General features: G+C 42.0%; 1 protein-coding gene across 1 annotated transcript in view; it reads right to left on the reverse strand.

The window, feature by feature from the left end:
• Nucleotides 1–7,696: 7,696 nt before the first annotated feature.
• Nucleotides 7,697–21,877, reverse strand: part of EPB41L5 (erythrocyte membrane protein band 4.1 like 5) — a 56,495-nt gene continuing 42,314 nt past the window's right edge. The window contains exons 17-26 of the mRNA XM_082484227.1: nt 20,558–20,724; nt 19,924–20,018; nt 14,521–14,649; nt 13,875–13,936; nt 13,109–13,219; nt 12,441–12,534; nt 11,421–11,498; nt 10,705–10,746; nt 10,179–10,309; nt 7,697–9,353 (exon numbers count right to left, since the gene is read on the reverse strand). Of these exons, the coding sequence (XP_082340353.1) occupies nt 9,296–9,353; nt 10,179–10,309; nt 10,705–10,746; nt 11,421–11,498; nt 12,441–12,534; nt 13,109–13,219; nt 13,875–13,936; nt 14,521–14,649; nt 19,924–20,018; nt 20,558–20,724 (967 nt within the window). The 3' untranslated portion in view covers nt 7,697–9,295. The remainder of the gene's footprint in view (nt 9,354–10,178; nt 10,310–10,704; nt 10,747–11,420; nt 11,499–12,440; nt 12,535–13,108; nt 13,220–13,874; nt 13,937–14,520; nt 14,650–19,923; nt 20,019–20,557; nt 20,725–21,877) is intronic.

The following is a 21,877-nucleotide window of genomic DNA, read 5'->3' on the forward strand; positions in this document are numbered from 1 at the left end:
TCGCTTTGATTGCAAGGCGAAAGCATACATTTCCACCAACGTGCCAGTAGGTGGTAAACCAACTGCTTGCAACTGTCTTCGGTTTCCTATCAGCGCACTGGGAAAAAAAAAAAAATAAACCTTCTCGTACTTGCTGTGAACAGATTTTTTACAACGTGAACAAAACCTGACATAGTAAGTCACAACTTGCCTGTAAGTTGCAGTTTCTGAGAGGAGCTTGTTGGAATGCTGCTCTTTTTGTTACTTTTTCTTCTGGCCAGTTCATACCCTTTCAAATTGCAGTGGCTGATGCCACCTTGAAAATTACAAGTAACACTTGTAATTACACCTATAAGTAACCCTACAGGCTCTGTAACTGCTGTTTCAGGTGCAAAGTTTGCTCATTTTGCACTGGTGTAAGAAATAAATATACACCCAGTATTTCAATCAAGTTTGTGCATGTTACGGTCACGTTTGAAGGATTTGATGAATCTTAATGGCAACATTTTCTAAGATGTGCAAGATTTTGTTTTCTTCAGAGAACATTGTTTGCACAAGATACTTGCAACATGAGATAGTCTATGACAAAGAAGAAACCCAACAGACAAATTAGCCAGTGAGATCTAGAAGATATTCAAGTATTGCCTGTAACCCCGAGGAAGCGAAACCTCGAGCCTCCCCCGAAAATCACGTGCAGCGTTAGACCAGAGGAAGCACATTACACCTAGAAGAATAAAATAGTTGCCCAGTGAACGCCAGGTGTAATGACTGAGCACAGGTTTTGACTTTCTATTGGAAAAACAAAGAGGATGGCTTGACAGGAGCGGCGCAAAACACAAGCTGTTCTGACTGGTAACTCAGATTTTAGTCACAAAGGGGTTTCTGCTTTTCCAACTCCATCTCTCTCTGTTTTGTCAACATAGTAGTACTCGTTACACGTTTCCCCTCTATACTAGTAATTCCTGAGTTTGTGTATGCTTTTTCTTTGTTGAAAAGAAAAAGTGCTTTTCTTGAAAGATAATATTGTCCCACGTTTCAAGCATTTATTTCCATAGAGGTTACTAAGACACCAGCCGCCTGATTGAACTTCAGCCTTCTGTAAAGAGAGATGCTGATGTTTGAAATGAGTGGGAAGTGTGGTTTAATACTTCTGAATGTTTGAAAGTTCTGAAACTTTTCAAAAGTTTCACAGGAATAATTAATTTTAAGTGAAGTATTTACAGATACTTTCATCATCTCTTCACAAGTAGCTGTCACATGAATTCAGTAGGAAAATTACAGATGAGTTCACAAAAAGCTACTTAAGAGTGTTTGATACTTAAGTGTATTAAGATTGTATGCTGCTGCCATATGAATAAAGCCTGCTGCATTTCACATCAGTGTGTGCTCGTTTTCTGAGCTTTCATGAAATTAAAATACATATTCACATTTTCAAAACAAAGAGCTTACCTATCTGAACACGGAACATGCTCCCGCCAGTCCCAGTTGTCTCATGGCGTTTCAGCCAGCCTCTGGCGCTGCCCAGGCTTTGAATTTCTCCTCCAAGAACGGGGAATTGCCCACTTAGAGGAGTATGTTCAGAAAGGACTTCATACCGCCATGGGGCTGAGCACGTGCGGAGCACTGCAGTCTTCCATCAGCAGCATGTTTTTCTTTTGCTGGCTGACATGTCTGTTTTGGCATTATCCAGAGAGAGCTGCTGTAACATACAGACTTTTTATCTAGGCTTGACGAGGGAAGGAAATTTAACTGGAAAGGGCAACAATAAACCAGTGATTTTTCCAAGTCATGTGAAGGCCTCCTGGCAGATGCAGGTATCCTGGGGATGTGCAAGAGCCCCAGGAAAATGCCATCCAGCCTCTGCCATTCCTTTCTTCCTCCCCCCCAAAACTCTCTTCCCTTTGGCAGCCCCACGAAAGGTTTAACATTTACTTGGAGCCAACGCAGGCAGGACATGAGCCAGCCCAAAGGCGATGGCTTGGCACAGGGAGGAAAAAGCAGCTTGCAGAACGTGCCCATCTCCCCCGGTTCCTCCCCTCGCCTCTCCCGGTGTGCCAAGTCAGGTGGCTGCACCAGCGTCTGCGGCACAACTCCAGCTCCTTCACCTAAGAGATACAAAGCCTCTCAAACCGTTCCGATGGCACAGGGGCCCGGCTGTCCCCCAGCCCCTGTCCGGGACACGAGGTGTGCAGGAGCTTGGGAGGGGCTGTGGCTGGAGAGAGGTGGGCTCAGGGCTCACTTGTGGGGAGGCTGAGCCACAGTTAATCCCCGATGATACTATGGGAGAGAAAGGAGTTCCAACCCTGGAAGTGGGACTGTGTGCTACAGCAGCCTCGCTGAAGCCGTAAGGGGCTACTTCTCCCCTTGCTGGCTCATGCCGGGTTTTTAAAAAACAGGGGTGAGCTCAAGCTGGAAGGGACAGGGTTTGTACATTGTACAGCTGCTCAGCAGCAGGAATGCCTGGCACCCCAGTCCCTCCTGGGCATGCACGCGCCTGTTTCAGGTATCCGAGAGGTAGGCACACAATCCTCACTTGTACCACTGTATTGCGTTTCCTGGGTCATCTTCCCTTTCCAAACTCAACCAGTGCTATCAGCTACACTCAACAAGGTTCTCGGAGCACCTCAAGTGGTTTCACTCCCATTTTCCTGGCACATTTTTATCCAACGCAGTCACCTTTTCACAGGGGAAGAGAAGAGCCTTTGTGGATGTGGTTCTGGTATTTCTCCGTAACTGTAGCAGTTAATGAGAATTCATCCTGGGCCTGAGTGAGTGACTAAAAGCTGCTGCCATCTGAAAACTCTGTGGTGGCCTGCATGAAATAATGAATGGAATTACTCCAGCTAATGGCAACTATTTAGAAACAAAACAAAACACATCATTTTTGGCTGGGTATGCACTGAAGGGGCTGCCACTGAAGCTTTCTGTTCTACAATGTCTCTGAAAAAAAAAAAAAGGGGAGCTTGCACATGGGTTTGATATGCCCAGCCTAATTCAGTCCATAGAATAAAAGCAAAAGGATGCAACGTTCCTTTGTAATCTCATCTGAGACACGAGATGTGCTGTTGTATCATAAATCTTATATAAAAGAGAGCAAATCAATCAGCCTATCTCAACAGTCTTTAATTACCACTCAGCTTCTGAACATTAAAATGCATGAATAGCAGAGGGGTTTTCTTTTAAAACGTAGACATTTAAAGAGAGGATTTTTTAATAATAAAAAAAAATATACCAAACGTGTTTCATTGTTTTGAGTTATAAATGGATTTGAAAAACAATTCAGTGACTTTGTGGGATCATAGTTTGACCTACACATTCAGTGATCAGTGGGGTTGTGATTTGACCTACACAACAAATTATGCCACAAGGGAAATTACTTTCTATGAGCTTAGTCATTAGGATGGAATTATTTCACTCCCTTTTGATGCTTTCCCAAGTTTATTAATTGTTAAGAAAGGAAGATGATCAAATGGTTTGGTTGCCCATTGCTGCCGCCTTAAGCATTTCATCAGTCAGGGTTCGGAAATACACAGTTTCCTTTAAACAATCATTAGGACTACTGTACTTCAAAACATAAACCGACCCCTTATTGGAAATAAAAGATCGCTCAGCTAACCGGCATGCGCTTTCGGCTGCGTGTTCTGAAATTACACTTGGAAGTTCAAGCTCCCTTTCTGGGCACACACCTTGGTACTTTTTCAAAAAACTGTTTTTTCACTACCTGACAGTCCTCCTGGACAATCTCAGCTTTTCTGGAAACAAGGCATTTAATTCTTTAGCATCTATCTACAAGTTTAGATGCCATCTTAAGTTATGCTTTAATTGACAACAAATGGTTACAACATGGCCTGCAGTTTTCACATCCCAAATAAGTTTAACGAATCTCTCTCCAACCCAGGTGCCCTTCTCTTAAATTAGAAGCTGCCAAGCGACCTTAGCACACAGACAGAGAAATATGGTCCTGCAGAGAGTTAACGTGCTGCCCCAGAAGCCCCTCGAACCGAGGACGGGCGAGTGCTGAGCGGCAAAGCACACATCTGCCACACACCTTTGGCTTCAGTTTCAGGGGCACAGCAGCCCACCGGCCCCAACCACACGGCTCATGCCCCCAGTCCCAACCAACCCACCCGTCTTTTACTGCCATACCAGTGTAACACAGCGGTGCTTAAAGATGACTCTGCGAGACTTTTGCACTGATGTGGTATATTCAAGACAAAACTACAGGAGAAACTTTCCAAGACTGGGTAGAGTGGACTACAAAATCACAGTTTCTTGTTCCCATGTACAGTTTCAATACAGATCTCAGTGCAGTGCCTAAAACGGTTCATACTTCACTATGAAACAGAAGCAAGAGGGTGCTGTTTTGTTTTATAAAAAACCCAACAAATAAATTATACATTGACAGCTATTGCCAAGCTTTACATATAAAAGGTAAAAATACAGTAGTTAGTGTGGCTTTAACAAAAAAAAAAATCTAGCTAAAAAAATATTCTTACGTACTTTAAAAATAAGTTTGTCCAGTTAAAGGTGCGTGTGGGGTGTGTGTGTTTATGAAGCCAAACCGTAACAAGGAGGCGAATTTTGTAGGAGAACCTCGCAGCTCCCTGCTGCGTGGGGTCTGACATCACCGCAGGGGGAGCACCCACTCCTCATTTCCAGCAGGCACAGGCGACCACGGGCGACGCGATGCGATGCTGTCTGAGGGATCCCGGGTGTCGGCAGGCTGCACTGACCGCTGGCATCTCCCTCCCGAGCGCCGTGACGGCACAGCGCAGCGCTGAGTGAAGTCACACCAGCTCTACCTCCATTTGAGCGCGGTGGGGAGGGCCCTCTACTTACATCTATGATGCTGACACTCAGCCCAAACACACACGGATTACACCTGCGTCACTGAAAGGCCATTAGCATGGATTATTTTTATTTTTTGGTATAAAAAGTTATGATTGTCCAGCTGCATTTGAAAGCTGTGATGTTACCATGTCTAACAGCTACATAATTTCACTACAACTTTCTAGACTAACAAACACTCTACGTGCCCAGACAGAGCTGTAAATGCTTGCTGACCGGGAAAGAAAGCTGCTAACAGTCTGGAGCAGATTTGGGTTGTACCAGAGTATGTTCACAACGTGAAAAATATATCCAGTACTGCCTGTGAAGGACACGCTGATCTCAACAGTGCACCTTTGCTTCATGAAACGAGAATGAGCAGAGTGCAGACAAAGGGATAACGGGCAAAGGCCGAAAAAAGTTTGTGGGAAGAGACCTGAATGTAACTGGACTGTTCACCCGAGCTCCTCTTCCAATGTTGCGAGTTTTCTTGCCAAAGTTGTGTCCAAAACACAGCTCTTACACCACCATCTGGCTTTGACAAAGTATATGTGGGATTTAAGTTTAAAATTGAATACATTCAAGCTAATTCGTTAACCATGACTGATTACCAGGTAAGCAGTTATTTTATGACTTACCTAATACTAAACACCATTACCACTGAACTAAAGACGAGATTCCCTTAATTCAAGCGTACGAGGGCCCAAACTCTCACATTTTAATACCTATTCCAAAACCTCGCAGGACGATTACCAGGTACTCAGCACATGCAGACTCTGGTCTCTTCCTGTTGGCCTCAATGGGTAAGGCTGAAACGCAGTTCTGAGATCCAGCATCTCCCTAAGATTAATTCGTCTGAGATATGGGGTGGTGTTTTTTTTATTATTATAAATGTTAAGATTTGTATAAAATCTTTTACTCCAATCACTTATGGAGTGTAACTGCAGTGAAATCACTTTTACTTTTAGATCCAATCATTCATGTTTTAAGTTTCCATTTTTTTAATCATAGAGTTAAAAAAAGCATCCACCTCTGATCAGCATTACATGTGCACCCAGCAGAAGGGTACAAGGCCAGTTACCGAGAACAGGCTGGGACAGGCATTAGTAAGTCAGTAGGGGATAACTGTGTTAGGGAAAAAAAAAAAATTACTGGCTTTTTCCAAATGAGTGCAACAGAAGATGTATTTGTTCATTCCTGTCAACTCTTAAAGCTTTTAAGTGGCTGGCAGACCAGCCAACATCCCAACACCAGATTCATATAAAAGTTTTATTTCTAAACCTCTTTAAAAAAATACCAAAAAAACCCTTTTAGAGGATAATTGGACCATATAGCCAATCAATCAATAGTATAGCAACAGTAAGAAAATCCCTTTTTCTCAGTGTCACACAGGCATTAATAGTTTATAACACTTAACTGTAGGAGATATTATGCCTATTTGTGTTAGATAAAATGCGGGTGATGAGTAATGCTGCCTTACATGTTAGCCAGTCATGACACAACACAATACCTATAGTTTTAAAGCAAAATAGTGATGCCCAACTACAGGCTGTTCGGATACCGACATACACGTCCGTTCAGACCACAGAACTGTGGTGCCTTAGTCTCACCAGGCTCCCTACAGGAACAATGATTTGGATTAGCTAAATAAGCTACGTGGAGTTAAATGGAGTGAATACTTGCTCCATGTATTAAATGTCACAGGAAAGAGTTGGGTTTGCAGCCCCAATTCAACTAGAAATTGCAAGTCCTCAATGCAACAGTTGAAAATTTTGAATTTTTAAATAAAATTTCAAGTATTCATCCTCCAAAAAGGAGGCGGCTGAGGAAAACCTTGCCCCTGCGAAATTTTCATGTGTGCACATGTGTGTAAATACAACATTCCCCTCCAATCACCCCTATCCCAGCCATGCTGAAATAATAGTTGGCTACTTGGAACCATTTAGATTTCAGGGGACACACTCGCCACATGTGTTATTTACTTGTTATTTGCTGTATGCGATCGCTCAGGAGGACTCCAAGGATGGTATTCAACACAGTGCTGTAAAACTGTAAACTTCTGTTATTTTACTTTTGGGAGAGATTCAAGCTAACAGTTCACAGAGCTCCTGAACCCAATGGGAAGAGTCAGATATCAAAACATGCCTTAAAGACAACGCTGCTGCATTCTGTCTATTTACAAACCCAACACATGTAGCTGGCGAACGCCAGCTCAGCTGCTGAGCAAACAGATCGACAGCAAGTGCCAAGTTTCCCCACACAGTCCTGGCTTTGTGCAGGAAGCAGACTGTTGCAGCCATAGCTTCCCTTTTCCTGCAGGAACTTTGCTGGCAACTGTATTATTAATCCAGACTAAGACATTTGATATTTGCATCGGGAACCTTCTACATTTTAAGATGCAATAAGGCTCAAACTTAAAAGTATATATATAAAAAAAAAAAAGCCAATACTCAACTGGAAGTAACACGGACCGAGGTGAACAGCTGTTGAGCAGAAGCACTCTGCCTGGTCCAGCACAGCAGCTCCCCTCTGGCTGGCGGTGCAGGGAGCAGGGAGCTGCCTGCGCGGGGCTCAGGCCCTGGCTGGAGGGGGCACCTAAAGCGCCGGCCACCAGCTTTGACTCAAGGTTCTTGAGGCAATGGCCACACATCATCATCTGCAGAGGGTCACTGTGGTACGTGAGTCGTAAGAGCTCCCTGTGGTTTCTGTGTTTCTCTATTAAGGCCTTGGGGGTTTCGAGGAGTGGCAGTGGGCCATATGAATGCGACGTGGCTTCTTCCCTAACATTCTCATTCAGTGTCTTTGCAAACAAGAGCAGCACTAAAAACGCCCGAGTTTGAGAGAAGCAGCCCAGCCCGGCACCAGCTTGCCTGCACAACCTACAGTGGTTTGGTCCAAATCTTTGTCTACACTGAGAGACGTGCAGGCAAGCTGATGCGCATACAGGTTTCAGAACTGACTTTCACATTTTAAATTGTTTCTAAGACCCACATGTATATAAATATTTATGAACAGCAGCACTGTGCAGAAAACACGCTTCAACCCCAGTCATATGTACAAACCACTTCCTAAGAAAGAAAGATCCCAGCTGTTTCAGCTGTGCTTCCCTGCTAGGAGATGTGGAACTCATCACGGGGCTTCTGTATTTCCCCTCCCTCTAACTGCGCACTGACCTTTCTCACCAGCTGTATCCCCGGGGTCCGTGTGCTCACCTCTACACGTCCCCATGAGGACCCTGCTGCCCGGGTCTCAAATGATCTCTGCCATACTGTATCCTATACTTCACCTGAGCACCAAAAGACCTTCACCAGCTGTGCAGAGTGTGCTCTCGCAAGTGCTCCTACTTTCCTTCCACAAAGAAGTGCACTGCTTACAGGAACTTTTCATCTTTTTTTCCTGTTTTCACCTTATTCTTTCTATTCTTTGTTCCACATACAACTACTAGATGACACTTGGAACAGGATTCGAGGTGGTGTTAAGAACTGATCTAGCTGTACCCTCATGCTGCTAACATACCTGGTAAGTATTCCCAAAGCACAGCATCTGGAAACAACACCCAGAAACAGTATGAACAGAAACAAGAGAATTATTTTTCTTCTTAGTCCTATATGGCAACAAAACTAACCAATAAGCAGTTCCTGAAGAAAGCTGTACTCATACCTTCACTACTTCGGCATTTAAAACATGCATATCGACAGCCTAAAATGCATGTATTTGAGTCATATAGGAAATGAAATAATCAGTGTCAAAATGTGGGACCTCTGCTGTGGTGCGCTAATGATATAAGCTGTTTGGCAGGTTCATTTTCCTTTCCCTGGTTACAACAAGCATCTCAAATCCAGTCAACATAGGTGGTCACTGATTCACATTTTCATTCTTCCCAGGTACTGTAACAGGAGGTGCAAGAAATATTAAGGGGTTTAAGGCCAGAGTATGTGTTGGTAAAACGAAGGAAAGAGGGAATAATCACACAGAAGAGAACGTCCTTGGCCGTATGAAAGCCATCGCTACAGTGAGCCACCGCACATCGAATGACCACAAGGTGGCCCTACAAGTTCTTCTAATTTTTCCAATATGACTCTAGAGGGGTCAGGGACACTGTGCTCACACACTACACAGCTAACGTCACAGTGAACGCTTTCCATTAACACTTGAGAGGCAGCACAGGGAAAGTAAGACTAAACCTAGTGTGAGCAGAACACAACTAGATTCTGTTCCTCGTGTTCAGAACTAGCTCCAGTGTGGTATTTCACTTCTCCTGAGGCAGAAGATCAAACGTGCATGTGGTTTTATATCCTGGTTTAGACCGTAATTCCAGTTAGATTGCAATAAATGTAGAAGTCTCTTCCTGGATCCTAGCAAACCAGCTGGCTGTGTGACTCCCGTTCAGCATGAGTTTGATCCCAAGGAAGTCTTTCAGAAGGATCCCTTAAGGATATGTTAGAAGATTGGAGTTTTCACAAGGTGGGAAGTGCAGAAACTCCTTCTTCTAGAGTTCAGTGGTAAGTAAACATTTTGTTCTTACTGTAGCATCCTCTGTGACTGGGCTAAAAGGGAGGAAAAAAAAAAAAAAAAAAGAGGCCCTGTAAATACACTCCTCCAAAAAGATCTGCCATGATGGATTAAAAAAGAAAAAGACGAGTATTATTCCAAAGAGTGTTAATAATTGTTCCCCTCGTAATTTAAGGACGCCAACGGACAACCCGCAGAAGAGCAAACCGGATCAACCTGACACAGTGCAGCAGTAGCATCATTGCCATCCACACCATAAGACGTTCACTGAAAGACCTGATCATCACTGCCATCATTCTGCCTCACCAGCACAGCAGATGGAATAGGAAGGGGAAAAGTTCTACAGATTCTGTTCTCTGACTTTCTTATGGCTTGGAAATAACTGGGGGACATCTCCCCCTCTCAATTCTCTGACAGATACTAAAACGCTGTAAAGAGATTTCTCAGAAAATTAATCTGTACCATAATTTTAGTCCAGTATGAAAAGGTATTGGCAAATAAGGAAAGAAGCTGAAGTGAAATGATAATTAAAAAGAATTAATTGATTTTATAGCACTTACAATGACAACAGGTTTACCACCAACTCCAGCTAAATTTGTATGCTTTGTTCCTTTACTTACTTGAATTAAAATGTTTTCTTACACTTCAAACAATGTTATATAAAAATATACACACATCAGCCACTGTACGTATTCATAAGATTTCAAATGCTATAAAGTGAGACAGAACTACAGTTTATAAGCACAGCAAAACAAGGCACTGTGTCTAAATGACCACTGTAACTAAGTGGGAATAGTAAGAGCACATACTTCCTTTCCACCCTATGTACACTTCTGAATTGAGCGCTGAGGAGACCTTACCTTGCAAGGACCTCAGATGTCTGCTGGGATGGCACCAATCCAGCTGACAACAGAGTCTCCGTGCTGCCTTTCACTGCCTTCATAGCCAAGGCAACATCATTTCCCAAAGGCCCATTGGAAACCAGTCCAGTCTGAATTGGGGAGAATGAAACAGGAAACTGAAATAAAAACCTGCCAGGACAAGACAAGCTAATTTTTCAATATAGTTTATTTATAACAGGAAAACCTAAGACTCATCAGGTAGAGTAGGCTTCACTAAACGCAAGTTCTTAAAGAAACGTTATGACATTTACTCATAATGTAACACAGCAAAAATGTAGTTTAAATATTAACAGGATATGTATCTTGTTTGATTTACTACAGCTGAATTAGTTTTGGTCTGGTACGGGCTTTCAAATTATTACAAATTATTGTATTTTACTATTTTACTTGAGCTCCTGTTTCTTGATCATGACAAAAGCTTTCTTTTTTTTTTCTTTTTTTTTTTTTTTTTTTTTTGTTGTTAAGGAACAGTCAAATAACTCACTGGCACTATCCACCTCGGCATGATTGTGGGCTGGGAAGACACCTACAAAAAGCAAACAAATGCTCATTAGAAAAGCTTGGAACTAGCTAAGAACATTCTCAAAACAGTATTGCCTCCCCAAACAATCTAGAATATTTGTCCGTCGTTAGCCTTTGAACTGTACTAGTGACTAGCTACAGAGGACGTGACTTCATACCAAAAGGTAAATGGCACCCACACAGCACACAGCCAATACCCGCTCACTCACAGAACCTCACTGGTAGCAGTTTCAGCACAGCTCTCCCTTCCAAAAGGCAACTGAAAGTTTATTTTTCAAGTATTTATGTTATATATGTATACACACACAGATATATATATATCTGTGTGTGTAAATACACATTTACATATAATTTTTCAAGTATTACATATACCCAAAAGCCTGAGAAGCAGGCTGGCACTTGCAGGTGCACTAAAATAAGACTACAGGCTCTTGTGGCACAGATACAAGTTAACTCGTCAGGTTCCTTCACTTCCATCACACAGCTGTAGGCCCTACATCCCCAGGCCAGTCACCCTGCAAGCGCAAGGGCGCATCTGCAGCAATCCAGGTCAATCACCGCTTCGCTCTACTGTGGCAGATCCAAGCCTGGTGGAGAGATACTAAAGCCAGAGGAGACTTTACAAGTAAAAACCACTGTATGTGCGAAGGAAGAAGTTTGGTTTTGAAATACATTTACCCGAGGTGTAGCTTCTGTAAAGTCAATTAGATTCTCTGTCAATGATGTTAAGGAAACGTCCTGGTCATCTGGAGCGCTCTATGGAATAAATCAGTTTTGAATTGAATGCCCAGTAGTAACCAGATAGGTCTGCTGAATACTTCAGTGGCTTCCCAAGTTATAGACCAGCATCCTTAATGAACACCACTGTTTATCAGGTCTGTTTTCTCAAATCCATGTGATCTTTTACAATAGCCTTTTCATTTCACTTATTTTCATCAACGTACTGGAAACAACCGTCATTGCCATGTAAGCTGTGAAACTCACATTTTTCTGTGTGAAGACGGGGTACTGAGCCACTCGACAAGAAAGTCAGCGAGGTCTGTGAGCTGAGTATTCGAACTCAGAAGATGAAATCAGTAATTATTCAGTGGGATTAACTACATAATACTGGTTTAGAGGGACAACAGTTAAAGGGCATGGTGCTTTAGAGATCCAGAATAACCCTTTGGTCTGCTGAACTAACAGCAGAGTCCAATGTTGGACTCCTCTTTTTCTTTTAGAAAGGGACAAAGGAAAGTTGACCCCTGAATTACTATGCGCATTTCATGGAGTCCAATTAAAAATTACCTTATCCTTAAGGTAACCAGGTATCCTTAAGGTAACCAGAATACAACAATTAAACATTTCAATTTTAAACTTTTCTCTCTGTGGTTACTTTGATAGGAATTGCTGTGTCAGAATTTCACCCCTGCAGTCTCTTTCCTGGAGCATCAAATCACTGGCTCCCCACCAGTGTCAGGAAAACAATCAGAAACATAAGTGTCAGGCAAAGAACCTGAAAGGGCACTCAGAAATGGCCTTTGGAGAGATCTGTACTGTGTCCCTGTCTGCTCCAGAAAGCGCTCTTTGGCATTCACCAACCACCGGTATTCACTGAGTTATGAGAGGCATGCAGCAGGGTCTGCTGTGCTTGCCTGGAGGCATCGGTAGCTCACAACATGACGCAGAGAAGCCTTCCAGGCTGGCAGGTGGTGATACCTTTGAAACAGCAGCCTCCTCAGCTGCAGCCAGATTAGCTGGAATCAGCAGGTCCTCGTGGTTAGAGGCAGCGTTGTCCTCATTTAACGCATTACTGAAAGGAGAAAGCATTCTCATCAGCACACTGCCTGGATAGCATGAAACAGTGCTGCTTCCCTGACAGCTCAACCCAACAACTCAAAAACACCAGTTCTGCATGAGGAAGACAAAAGGCTGATGTTTGTGAGTATGCTGAAGTAAATGTCTTCCAACAACCTCCCCAGATTACTGCTCCCTTTCACGGTTTCAGCTAGAGCTGAGCATAGACCCAACAGTATCAATGTCTGCCATCTCAAAGGAGCTTCTTCAGCCCTTGTTTCTAATTTGCCTGAAGCCTTCCCTGCCATCCTCTTATCTTCCTCCTTAGAGCCAGGGGCAGCAGCATGTCAGATATTTCAGTCGTTTTAGAAGATGAGAGAGGTTCGCTTACTGCTTGCTAGGATACTCTCCCCGAGGCCTGTCCTACACTGATTAACTGTTGCAACAGTAATTAAAGATGCATTGGTAAACCTGCTTAGTTAGATTTAGCCTAAACGCTCAGCAACTGTTCCTCATCTTCTCAGACCTGTTCAGGATAATCTCCACATCGTTCCCTTACCCCAGAAACACGTTTCTCCTGAACCACTTACGGAACAAAGGTGTTTGAGGCAGGGATTGCCTTCAGCAGCTCTCTTGGGTCTTGAAATACCGGACTGGTTGCTGGGGGACTACTTGGTGTTTTGCCTGATGGGAGAATGTTCCTGGCACAAAACAACAAAAATCAACCAAACAAAAAGCAGGTACAACCTTCCACCGAAAACTCTTCATGAATCCCTTGTTACAGCATATTTTTGTAATCGCTAGATGCACATTTTATTCGATAATCCCCATGGGCTTTCTTGAGGTCTGACACATGGCTCACCTTCACAAATGGTCAAGAAATTACACGTTGTAACCCTTTAACTTTTTCAATGCCTGAAACCCTGCTGGAACTAGCAATCATTTGACATTCAGTAATTCTCAGGAAATCAACTGGCAGTGTCAGGTTTTTGTACACAACTTTTTTCTCCACTAGAAAACAGCTACTGTAAACAGACCCCTCCCCTCTCCCCATAGTGAAGTTGTTCACGGGTCAGAACTAACTATAGTGATTGAACCTGCTGTTGGAACGATGTTTATCAAATTAAAGTATGGGAGAATAAAGAGTATCTGGACTACCTTGTATATAATAAAACTTAGCAACTATAGTGCTTGCTGGTTTTCATTTTAAGAACACTTCACATTAACCAGGTTAAGCTATGCTAAGCAAGGTAAAATGCAATGAACACTGAGCCACTGAAAGACCACAAGAACTGCAGATGCTCAGTGCTGTACTTGGGTAACTAGATCACGTGTTTCTTCAAATTTATTCAGTACCTGGCAGCAGCATCCTGAATATTGGAATTCTTGACACCTGTCAGGCTGTCTTCTCTTACGACCTGAGAGGAAAACATGAACAAAGATATAAATTTCTGATACCTGTTTCCATCTTGTATCAGTTCCGAGATTCACAGAAGAGCCAAACGGCTTCCTCCCAGCACAGAAATGTGCTGTTCATCTGCTGCTCAGGGACTTAAAAGATCAATTCTATGTGTAAACCTCAGCGCAAAAATAAAAATAATTCACCAACGTAGCCAAATAAAAAAAAAACAACATTATTGGCTACAGAATTTACTAGAACATGGTAGAAGCATGGTCTTAGTCACGGAATCACACAATAATTTCTTGGTTAGAAGGCAACCTTTGGAGGTTATCTGGCTCAACCACCACTCAAACCAGGGCTCGTTCAGGGCCTTGTTCAGTTACATGTTGAGTATCATCAAGGATGGAGATTCCCCCTTGGGCAACCGTTCCAGTACTGGACCGCTATTACTGTGAAGGAAGGCTGAAAGGCTCTCTTACTCTACCTTGGACTTCAGCTCTCGGAGCACCCTTATCTGCAAGGCACCTTCTCCAACACCACGCAACCGAAGAAAAATGAAACATCTGAGAACACCACAGTCCTTATCAATTGAGTATTTACCTTGTGCCCTGCTTCTGCCTGGGCCTTCAGGATATTGCTTTTGATATCTGCTGGAAGCCATGTTGCTGCTGCGATTGGGCTCTCAATTGCATTGTTAAGACACTTATCTGTCAACTTTACCACTTCATCCTAGACATGAAAAAAATCTTTATTAGAAGCAGTTCCCACATGGAAAATAACAACAAGGCTCTGAGTGAGAGGAAAGTCAGCAGGTTTATACTGAAGTGAAAAAACATTTTTTTTCCCCCATACATTTTGGAACTCAGTTGTAAAGTCACAGCAAAACATAATGTAAAAAAAGCACAATGCTTAGAAGTGGAGATGCAAAGTGCTGTGCTAAAAATACAGCGTACAAGAACTGAAGTGGACACTAAATTTGCAGCCTAGTTTACTGATAGATCAATATAGCAGCCATCACATTATATCATATCAGTATAGCCTAACTATAAGTTGATAATTTACTCTCAAATGCAAGTTTGGAAGATTTTTACCTTAAAATCCACTTATAAATTAGAACAACAGGTTAATGTGCTATTAGCTACCTCTCCCATCACTGATTATATCAGAGCAAACTGGCAGCCAGATACATAATGAAGACAATTAAAAATGAGATACCTTTCACTACACTATATTTAATTATGTGAATTGCATTTCTTAATTATAAAATGATAATTAAGCATTCAATCTACTACTTGCTATTTGATTAGTGACAGAAGTTAATTAACTGAGTGGAAACTAAACCTTGTGACCTTTCTTCTCGGGGTATGACTCAGCAGGGGGAGACAGAGTCCTGCTTTCCCTGCCATATGCCACTGTCGCAGACTGAGGTGGGCTCTTCCCTGGAGGAGAGTGCTGTTCCTGCAGCACGCCCAGAGCAGGCACAGTCCTGCTGCACTCCTACTCGCACCAACTGCAGCATGTCCAGAAGGAATGAAGCCCATCGCATTGAGAGAATTTAGAAAGACGTGAATACCTCTCCCCCACACTGCTCTCCATCCACTTTCAGCTTCTTTTGTTCACTGGAAACAGTAGTGAGAACCTCTTGGTATTGGTCTTTAGAAAGGGGAAAAACATTTCCTCTTCTTTTCTCCCTCTAAATCACTTTTCAGGGTATGCAAATAGAAACTTACGAGACTATCTAAGGGAGAACCCATTTTAAAATTTGGACCCCAGTCAGCACCGAATACAGACATTTGCAAAATCTTCAAGGATCACTGTCAACAGTGATCAACAATGTGTCAGTGTCAACAACGGGATGAGGACCAACAACCAGTGTTGCTAATGTAGTCATTAGTTAGTAGATATTAAGAGATGCACATTCACATAATTCATGAAGACTAACAAAACAATTAATTATTAAACATTTAAGTATTTTTATTTTAGAGGATAAGCTGCTGGAATTGCCAAAAATCTTGAATAATTAGGACTGAATTATTATTTGTACAGCCACAGTACCCAACGGTGATAATCCTTAAATCCTTACACTGGACCTCACCGAACAGGCTATAACAGTCCCTGCACAGAATTTCTAATGAATTATTCCAGTACCAGTGATAGAGTAAATTTGATTGTTTTAACTGAGCACATCATTACACTGGTGCTTTAAGGACTGTTTTATAGTTTAACTTCCTCTCAGCTTCCTAATTAAACTCAACCAGTTTAATTAGGTCACTCTAGTCTATTAGTGATTAGATTCCCAACTTTCGAAAAGTTTAGTGTTATTAATAAGAACTTTAATGTAATCAAGTGTAAATTCTATACCACCAAGGAAATATTTCCATCAATATTAAAGATATATTTTTCTCAATCCTTTCTATTTGGTGCCTGAAAAAAAAGGATTTGTGTTTTATTGTGGGTTGTTTTTTGTTTTTTTTTAATGGAAAGAGCACATAGCTAGAGGGGAAAGCATTTGGCACCTCAAGATGTCCAATTTACAAGACATTTAGTTGTTCACATGAAAGAGTAAAGCTGCTGGGGTTTGTAAATATATTCTAGCTCCTTACAAATTTTTATTGTTTCCATACACTAGACAAGCTATATTTGTACTTAATTCTTCAATCAAAATACAGAGCTAAACCGCAATGTAAAAAGGGAAGGAAAGATTAAAGGCAGCAGCAGGGTGTGCAATCCCAAACCTTTGTGCTTTTGAGCAGTGTTCCTGGTGCCACTGAAAATCACTTTGTGCAGAGAGATGGAAGCACATTTTGGAGCAACTTCCACATGTTTACAGATCACAACGAATTCAGAAAGAGAAAACCCTCACGTCTTTGCATTTCTGACTCTGGAGCAGACTTTGAACGCAGGCAAAAGGGGCAAACTTTTTATTGTTCATTTCATTTCAGAAGCTGATGAAAGTGGACCGTCGGTGTATTTAAGAGCTATTTGCCCTCTTTTGTCAGATCTGGTCACTGCGCCAGTGAAAGCTGGGAAAGGACAAAGTCGCATTCTTCCATCCCAACAGATTTTGGCAGGGAGCAGCGATGAAGAATGAAGCCATTCATTCCCCCCTTCCCAGTTCTTATTCTAGAAAGATTTATCTTTTTCTCTAAAAGAACACAGATAGCTAGATAAATATTTCCCTATCAAAGAAATCAATCAAGATTGCTTGACTGCAAGTATAGAATTATATGAAGATGATGCTGCCTGGCCATCTCTGACCCTGACGGAAAATAAAGATTTTTAATTAACAAAGCTGAAGTGAACAGTTCGTTGGCATTTGACAGTGTCACTTAGGAAGTTCAGGATGCAGCTCTGCCTTCATAAGCAGAAAACTAATGCTTTTCCTTGATGCATTTTACTAAACTTTTATGTGCTGCAACTGTCTCTACAGAGGTAGGTATTTTATATACTGGTAAAACTTAAGGAAGAAGATGAGACATGCTGAAATTCATGATCACACACTTTCAGAGAGAACACTGTTCATCTGAAGTAACAGCAAGCTCTGAGAGCTAAGCTCACTGCAATGTTTTAGTGGATATACTGCAGTCCCATTCAGTTCTCAGAAGAAGAACACCTCTTTTACGAGTAGATTGAGAGCAGAACTATGTGCAGGAGGACAGCCAATTTGTAACAAACACCATAAGTGGAAATTTGTATTTTTTCTAAAGCAGCCTTCAAAAGCAGGAAACAAAGTGTTTGTAATAGTTATTTTTAGGTCATTCTTTTTAGGACTTACTTCCAAACCATTCACATTCACCTCTAATCACAACTGGGGTTGCTCATTCAGTGCTACTATAACCTACACGTCTTTGCAATTTGAAGCATACAGAATTTAAAGTATACAGAGACAGCCTCTAATCTTTGTCCACCTTTTTAAACAATCTCAAGTGACCTCTTGGTAAGCTACATCATAGGCTGAAAAGCTTGAATAAAGCTTTTCTACCCAAGGAAATCCACTGATGATCTACTCTTAAATTTTCATAATACAATTTGCACTTCCTTCTTGAAAGCTGAAATCTCTTTCACCCAAAGAGACTCATATTGGCATACTGTTGATCCATACCTAGTGTACCTCTCACCTATGCAAATGTTCTTGCTCTCTAATCAGGTTACTATCAATCCAGTATCTGTAACCTCTAATATCCAAAGTTAATCGGCACCTCCCACGACAGCAGCTGGATAACCGTGACTGCACTGTATTGGCAGTTGTTTATTAGATTAGCCTATTACAGGGATCTTGTCTTGCTTACACTATATCAGCCACAATTTAAAAACCTCTAAGACACTTCTGCTCCATTCATTTCATTTAACCAATTAACTGTTTTTTTCCCCTCTCTGTCCAAACTAAAACGGAGCTCATCAGGCAAAAATACTCTGAAATAAGCTGTGTTCATTTGCTTTAGTTTATGCAGAGGCAGTGTTTCGGCATAGCAGGACCTATAGGCTACTGACTAATCTTCTTATAGACTTGGTAATCTTTGTAATGCACTCACCAAGCAGAGAGGTGCACAAGGCATCCCTGACAGCAGACCTTAAAGGGGACATGAGCAAAACAGCCTGCAGCATCAAGCATACCAAAGCAGCAGCCTTCTGTCACACAGAAAGGGGGAACAAATGCTCAGGAATGAGCTTAGCCCAAACACGCACTGGGAAACACCCCTCTTGGCACCTGGCTCATTTTACTATTGAAGGAACAAGAAAAATCACAGCTGCTTCACCGAAAGTCAGCTAAATCCTCGGGCCTCACTGGAAGGGAGGGTAGTATGAACAGAAATAACACTGCCAGGTGTTTTGCGCTCTCTGCTTGTTCAAAATGCAATCAAGCACCTAAAGCTTTAACACAGGGGAAGCAGAGTAAGTTGTATTTTTTTTTTCTTCCCCCCCCCCCCCATTCTAAATGTTTGATTTATTTACAGGCAAACTTGGAAGAAAACCTAAATTCCAAATTTTTTAAAGCTTATTAAAAAAAGACTATCCTGCATGGGTGTAGTTGTCTGATAATCAGTGAATCTATGAAAGTTCACTGCTGTTGTAAGATCCTGCCCCCTCCATCCCTTAAAGCAACACTACTTATTTTCACTATGGCTCTAACATTTCTTCAACCCCTTCCATGAACCTAAATAACTCACTATTTAACAACTTAAAAACCAAACGAAAACAAACAAAAAAAAACCAATACTTTAACAAAAAGATCAAAACAAAAGAAGGCAGAATTTTTTTTGTTTGCCATTTTGTAGGCCACATTGGTTCACTGAAACACGCAGTGATTTCTGGAGGTGACAGAGGAGAGAGGGAAGCCTGGGAGCAAAGAGCAAAGAGGAGTGAGGGAGAAGAGAGCCCTCGCCCTGTTCAGAGCACTGAAGCTCATACTTTGGCTCAGCTGCCTGTCAAAATGCAGCCTGACTTGCTTGAAAGGATTTATGAGAGCACTAAATCAAACCACATCAATCCTCTCCGTGTAAACACACACAGCACTAACACCTACTTCAGAGAGCAGGTAAAAACTGTTTACTTAACAGGAGGGAGGGATCACCAGCAAACTTGACTCAAAACAAAACATCAACACATTGTTCCGGGAGGGTTACCAAAGGCAACCGAAAAAACACCAGGAAAGCAGCTCACCCCCTCTAAAGAGAGGGGGGTTACAGTTAGTAACCTACAGATAAAGGCAACTGAGGAACATTTCAAGCATTTATGTCTTTTACTCCCACTGATTTTAGAAAATCTCACCAGGCTGCAGCCTGCATACATGCACATGCACCTCTGCCCCTCATCTTTATCTCACTGCCCTGTCACACACAGGTTTATGTTTAACAAAGCATTTGTATTTCCCTTACTATCCCCCAATATTACTCACTCATATTCTTAAAAATCTTGCTAAATGGACCAAGGTAAGCGGAAGACTTTTCAGAATGATCTGAACAAAACTCAGCAACTCTGTCAAGAGGAATGAAGCCCAAGTACCTGTACATTTATGTTTATGTTGAGACGCTCAGTTGGCACGGGACTGCTGTGCTCTGTCTCCCGCTGTTTCAGTTTTAGGAATGTGTCTTCAAATGCTGAAAAAGACAGAAAAGATATCATCTTGCTAATGTCACCGTGGAGTTATTCAACTTGTAACTTGCATTATTCCTGAACATAAATTATATGATGTGGAAAAAAGCACAGGGATGAGGGAAGCTACTTGCTCAATCTCCAATGCAACTCTCAACTCTACAGACTGTATGTACCTAATCACAACACTCTGCACTCCTGCAAGGTCATTTACCCAGCCATCCTCCCAGGGAACAAGCAAGCAGCAAGAGTTAATTGCTCAGATGGTTGCACTTCACTGTATTTGTGGCTAAAGTTAGATCCCACGAAGAGCTGTGACTTTTCCCTTGCACCTGTGTCCTTAGAAATAAGCTGCTTCCAGCCAAAACAGGAAGAGCTGACCAACTTAGTTGTCCCAGTGGTGGGTAGAACTGTCATGCATACAATCAAAGGGAGCTTTCTAAAACACTTTTGGATTTTTGTAAGGGAACAACCTCATAACAACCTAATCAGTTAACTTTGACTGCACACATCATAATAGAGAAAAATCTGTGAGCTTGCTTACAATCAGGGTCTGCTTTTTCAGCAGCAGTCTCCTTTGTGCCAGGATGAGGGCAACAAACATCTTCTTGTGAATCTCCTGTTGCCAAGCCAACAGCTGGACGGCCTATGGCATCATCAACACAAGTTTCTGGCAATTCCGTGCTGTCTAGCAAATCAACAAGAGGTACGCTGCAAAAGCAGAAAGATGGGCAGAGATACACAGAATCACATTACTGCTCTTTCGGTAACAAGAAAAAGTTTTAACACATGCAATCTCTTTTTTTCAAGCTGTCTTCTGGTAACCAGACACATTCTGTAAAAAGCGCCTCAGGTAACTAATAGACATAGGATTTTTATACAAGAAAGAGAAGTTAGGGGGAGGGAAGTTGATAGCGTTCACAAAAATCTATTTGTACAGCACTTCACCCAACACTTGTAAGCAGAACAGAGGGCAGACAGGTGCACTGCATAGGTCTGCACTGACACTATGTTATGGTTATAGCACACCTATAACTAGTTTCAGCTTTATTAACTTGGGCAGAGACACGAACGAAGCCTTAGCAGTCACAATATTGTAAGTGAACTACAGCATGTACACTGTGCCCTGTTAGGATCACTTGTTTCACCTCCTTCGCTTTCAAATGGAAACATCTCCTTCTTATTTTATCCTACCATCTGTATTTACAATGAAAATAGAAAAACAATTACAAAAACGAAGTTATATTATGATGCTTATGTTGTGCAAACAGTCAGGAATCTCATCCCTCTCTTCAAAGTTCAGGAACAACTAAAGCTATCCTAACAGCAAACTGTAACAAACACGGGAACAACAGCTGCTGCAGAACATGATGGTTCATCAGACAACCTGTGCACACAACTGTAGTTTGATTGTCACCCATTTCAATCAGCAATCAAATTTACATAGAGTTTGGTTGCAATATTGATTTAAGAAGAAACAAAATCTATCACTTTTGAAAGTCCTGTCCCAAATATGAGATCAATGATACCAAGCAAGTAGCCACCACAACAGAACTTACCCTTATGCACGGACACAGATGATTCCTACTCAACAGTTCAGACCAGCTTCTCCCTTATTGCTACCCGGTTAATGCCCCACACCTCCCTCCAGCCCCTGGAATTTGGAAGCAGTCCCATGTTGTCACTAGAGGCTCCAGGAAAAAAAACTCCCTCCTGCTCAAGCACCCAAAAGTATCCTTCCAATGTTAAATATACACCTCTGAAACAGATTACAGGATATCACCGTTTTAGTGCTAATAATGTCTGAATCATCTTAAGACAATTAATTGCTGTGAGGCAAACCGAGGTCACTTGCTTGGGTCTC

Source organism: Vanellus vanellus (assembly GCF_965231255.1).
Source record: "Vanellus vanellus genome assembly, chromosome: 5".
Taxonomy (NCBI): Eukaryota; Metazoa; Chordata; class Aves; order Charadriiformes; family Charadriidae; genus Vanellus; species Vanellus vanellus.